Source organism: Calcarisporiella thermophila (assembly GCF_041956535.1).
Source record: "Calcarisporiella thermophila strain CBS 279.70 unplaced genomic scaffold VTP21scaffold_57, whole genome shotgun sequence".
Lineage (NCBI taxonomy): Eukaryota > Fungi > Calcarisporiellomycota > Calcarisporiellomycetes > Calcarisporiellales > Calcarisporiellaceae > Calcarisporiella > Calcarisporiella thermophila.
In genome coordinates this window covers 443-5,720 of record NW_027192246.1, presented here as the reverse complement: position 1 = coordinate 5,720, position 5,278 = coordinate 443, and the positions used below count along the sequence as shown (strand labels likewise).

At 37.1% G+C, this 5,278-nt stretch overlaps 1 protein-coding gene across 1 annotated transcript; it reads right to left on the bottom strand.

Moving 5' to 3' along the window:
* Window positions 1–1,405: 1,405 nt before the first annotated feature.
* VTP21DRAFT_9695 (uncharacterized protein) lies at window positions 1,406–1,729 on the bottom strand (the record flags this gene model as incomplete). Its single annotated transcript, XM_069400670.1, has 1 exon — window positions 1,406–1,729. The coding sequence occupies one exon, from the start codon at window positions 1,727–1,729 to the stop codon at window positions 1,406–1,408; it is 324 nt and encodes a 107-aa protein (XP_069245469.1).
* Between the last annotated feature and the right edge of the window lie 3,549 nt (window positions 1,730–5,278).

Here is a 5,278-nt window from a genome sequence, read left to right as displayed (position 1 = left end):
TAAGAATATACTGATAAAAAGGAAAGAAGACAGGCAGAAGGGATAACACAACTCAAACACACCAAAGAACTCAAGTGAGATAGATCACAACCTATATATAAACTGCCCTCGGAATGTGATCGAATAATCTATATTTTTCATATCACTTTCCCTTAATATCCTCAAATCAAGCTATACTATGTTGCGCTACGAAAATCAACCACAGCTATCCATATCACAACCATCGATCTACATGGACTTGCAAAATACCTTTTATGTCATGAGTTATACAATAAAAATGAAATTTCAATTATCGAAATTTCGCTATGATGCCCAGTACAATATAAAATCAAAAAATTATTTCACCATCTTTTATAACCACTATTTGCTTTCATCATATCCCTGATTTTTCTGAATATGATTGATAAAGCAAGTGAATTTTAATCAAATGTCAAGTTAAAATTCGTGGTAATAGACTAAATTTTCAGAAAAATCAGTTACTAACTGGCTTTTTAATTCATACTACAACATACTCCTTTGTTTTTACATCTATGATAGCGTATAAATTTGTTCCTTATCAACCACATAGAATACTCGCCCACTATGAATCCAACCTACGCATCCCTACAAAAAAACATCATAAGGAAACCTGTTAGAAAACATAAACAAAACCACGATTTACCCTGATAAAATAAAGTATCTCCGGAAATTTTTGGGGCACCTAAAAATTTTTTCTTTTACCTAAATATTTCTTTACAAACAACGACCGTATAAAAAACTATTAAATATTTGAAAAGCTCATTTACGCCGTTACCATTACATATACAACTGAATACCCTTTACTAATTCTCTTCAAGTGAAATATTAATATATTTCGGGAAATTTTTTAAATCCAGATATAGAGATTTTACATGGTGCCAACCTTTTATTCTCTTTCTTTACATGGGCATTATAATGAATACTCGATAATTTGTATAAATAAAGTGCTCTCCGACTACCACTTAGTATATCCTCCTTTTGCCTTAATAACGGCTTGGATCCGTTCCGGCATCGTGCGGATCAACTTCAAACAATCCTCCTGAGTGAGTGACTCCCAGACGATATTCACCTTTTCCCACAGATCATCCAATCTGACCTTGTAGCCAACTCGAGTGTTTTTTTGCAATTAGGTGGAAAAAATCATGTTAACCTTCACGAGCATTCTAGTTTCATGATTCGAATCCGTGGCTTGTTCAATTGAATAAAGATTTCCTAAGGCAGAGTTTAATAGTGTTCGGAAGTGCAAATTTACGAGTATGCCGACCAAAATCTCATATTTCCCTTATGCAAGAGGATTTCATCCACCATGCGTAATTTTATTAAAGGCTGAATTCATATTTTTTCCTAGTTTTACTTTGCCCGCGCAGGGGACTGTTACATAAAATCGCTAGCAGCTTCCCCATTTACACCGGATAGATCGAATAGTGTTGCGGTACGGGAAAGAGCTCCATCCCGCGTGATCAGCACAGGCGAATCCAGTGCCATCTTGACAGGTATCGTTTTCGTAGAACCAGCACGATTCGCCAGGCGCAGCGGCTCTAAAGTGATATCCGTAGCCTGAGGCATCATTCACATTGGCACAGTTGTTTGGAAAGGCATTAGCGTCAGATTTGACGGTTTGTTCCGGGTAAATCAAGCCCTTGTCCATAATCAAATCGGCGTTGACTATGGTGAGCGAGAGCACGCAGCAAACAATGGCCAGGAGTTTCATAGTGATTTTACAGCGGATTGAGCCAGGGGAAATCGGCGAGCAGCCTGTGGGTCGGTTGGGCAAATGAGCGCGCATTTATACTCGGGATTTGGGTTCAAGCCTGGAAGTGACCACCGGCTTAGGGTTGGTACTTCGCATTCAGGGCTTGCACTTGGATGCTTTGGCCGGCACTGAACCGAAAAAATGGCCCCAAATGCATCGCATCTAGCCCGGATTCATTCCCATTTTTGGGAAGGCTGGTTTGTCCTCCGCATTTAGTGAGGTTCATTGGTGGACCGAATGGAAGTTTCGTTTTCGCCATTCTCTGCCACACACCAAACTTTCTCGTGGTTTTCAAGGGGAATGCGACTCGTCCCTGTATCGCAGCCATTTCCAATACCCCTGCACATTGAATCTCCGCTCGATACAGTGCGATGCCACAATTCTGATCTGATTTACTTTGTAAAACCTGCGTGGAACCAAATCTATCATACTGGACAACACTCCAATGAATTGAGTGGCTATGGGGCTTATAAAACATCCTCACACGCTTTTTGAAATGCTTGAACTATTGCAGGAGTATTCTGCGATTGCTAGACGCCTTCAGTAACCTAAATAAATATCGCAAGAGAATAATAGGAGTAATAGCATCAATAAACCAAATTGTACTTGTTCATTAGCATGACCAAAGTAATCAAATTTAGTATATAAACAATCAAGGCGTCATTTTCATATGCCACAAAAAGAGCACTCTCATTAGGTAATGTCCCCTGTCATAAATACACTGCAACAAAATAACTATTTATCGACCAAATCTCAGTATGGCCATCGAGTCGGCCCCTCTCCGACCAATGGGGGCAATGTCACGAAGCTAATTCCACGGAGTTTCCAAAATGTTATTATGCAATGAAAAATGGATTGATCTCAGCCGGTGAAATTCTTGAACTAGTGGGTGGTAAAATGGTCCAATTTTCCCATTAACAACGAGTTGCTCGAACATATATGGGCAATAGTGCCGTCATTTTTGCAATTTTTGCCTATTTTCGAATATCTCCTGAGAGAGTGGGAAATATACAAGTGTTTCAATAATAAGATGTGAGTTTTCTCTTCTTGGCCCACTCGCTACCAGTCGAGTATTCCAAGTCGATAATATATCCTGAAAACTCAGCATCAACTCTCCTATAGTATGCCAAAACTACTCTCGCGATGGTATGCAGCCTCACACCATGGTTGATGTTTTTTCCATGTGCTATTTTTAGACAACTTATGATTTAGAAATCCTGAAGATATTTGCAACCTGACTATCTGTTTGAATATAGTATCTTCCAGTAAAGTACCGTGGATACAGAATATCCCTGAAATTTACCTCTACTGAAATTGAAGATGGAGGTCTTCCGGAAATAATCGAAATTTAAAGTATATTGAATCGTGAAACTTAGTCTACTAGAAACATTATGCTCTTTTTTCTCCTATTTCAAATCTTTCTTGATCCATTACATCTCGCCAGTTTTTTTTTTTTTGTTTCTTCTCTCTTTGTTTTTTACTCTTAATTGGATATTTGCTATTATTACTACACTATCGGATTTATTACATGAAACAACTAAAACATTTGCTACATTTTGATAATTTATACATCATATGGAGCGGTTTCTGCTTTTAACGGCTCTCGTGAAATATCCATTTTTTCTGCTTTTCAGATTCTTCATCTTCTACCAGGTTCTCGAAACTATTCCATTTGGTTCACGTATTAATTCAGTCGATTGTTAAGTATCTGATTCATTTCTAAAATACCAAGAGAGTTGTAGACAAAAAAATCGAAGATTATGGTGAGATTTCAAAATCACATAATACATAATTGAATACGCGTATAGTAAGTATATTATATAGGAGAAAATAAACATTATTAAAGATATATAAATATTAGATAAAATGGGTTGGAGTTTGGTGGTGTTACCACATTTCATACCCATCTCGTGTTGCATTTTCCAGCCATAAAGGATTCTAGTCGCTTTTTTTTATTTAGTTTAGAGTCAAACCAAAGTGCGTAGTGGAAGTTTGTTTCCTGTATGAAGACTTTTTACTGTAACTGAGAGAATATGGGTAGCTTTTTTTCTTGTAGATTTTCATCCACATTATCATTAGATATGCCCTTATTATTTTTCTATGATTTCAATGAATTAAGCTTGCACACCCTTCAATGTATATTATCGTGTAATCTCGCATTTAGAGCGTGGTGCGTGCGAATCTCGCATTGAAAACAATAAGCACTTGAGGAAACCCGCCACATCTTTGATTTGCCGATAGATGAAACCCTAATTTCACCTATTAATGATGTTCGCTATTACATATAATACTTTATTTATAGCACTCTTCGAAATTCTATGATATAGTATATCTATACCGCTTGTGCATGTATGAGTCATCTAATCAGATATGGTGGGACGAGCAAAAAAAGGACATAGTGCCTCGTTAATACAACTCTAAGTAAGATTCGATGGATCAGCTGTTTCTGGACAATGTTTAATTGGACGAATCTGGCTTCGAACTAATCTTCTTATTCATTGAATATGCTATACTACTGAATCAAAAGTCCGCCATTTTTCCAAACGTTATAAAGCATGCCATCTGAGAGATGCGAAATCGCTTTAATTACGAATCTCTCCTGTAGATTAACTAGCGTGGGCTAATTTCAAAATCATCTTTTTTCTTGCTTCCCTTAACTTTTTGTAAATCCATCACAATTTAAGTATTGGAGTCCTCAATATAACCTATAACCTAATGGCTGCAAAGTTGTTCTATCTGCTGTTCTTAGCTGTCTCCCTTTTATCAGTTCAGAGCAACGCGTCTTTACTTGCTTGTAACAGAAAAAACTTCCAAGGTCGCTGTGAAACGCTTCCGTTCTCGAACTGTCAATGTTCCCCAATCCCAGAGTACTGGCGTCATAATTTGTGGTCGGTTAAAGCGCAAGGCAATGCTGCTCACAGTTTGTGTCGAAACGGTGACTGCTCAAATTGTATCCATGTCGACAAGGAGGGCTGGGGCAATTTGGGCGACATTCAATATAATTCGCAGTCTGTCTGTCTAGATTAGTCCAATAAATAAAAATCCTGCTACTCAAAATAGGGCTGAAATACTATAACTATTAAACTAGATTGCTTGCAAACAAATAATTTCATTTCCTATTATACTATTTATAAGGCTAAGTTGTATTAAGGGAGTGAACAGTTGCAATTCGAAACTTTTCTCAATATCTCGTTTCACAGTTTTGAATTTACCTATGCTTTTTCGTAGTGTTAGGGGCTTTGGTGCTCCTTGAGGTTTGAACTATTCCAGTTACTATTGCTATTCTTTTTTTTTCCTTTATTTTCTTGGATGACTATCCGTTCAAACTTTCTAAGTGAATGTTAGGATGGCCTTTGATTAATGTACAACAAAGGTTAGCGCCATGGTCTATTAAACTTTATATATACTGGCTGTATGTTCATATTCATTTATATAGAATGCACAATACATATATTGTATAAATACCATGATATATCTAATAAAATACAGAGAGAGATAATAATCAAA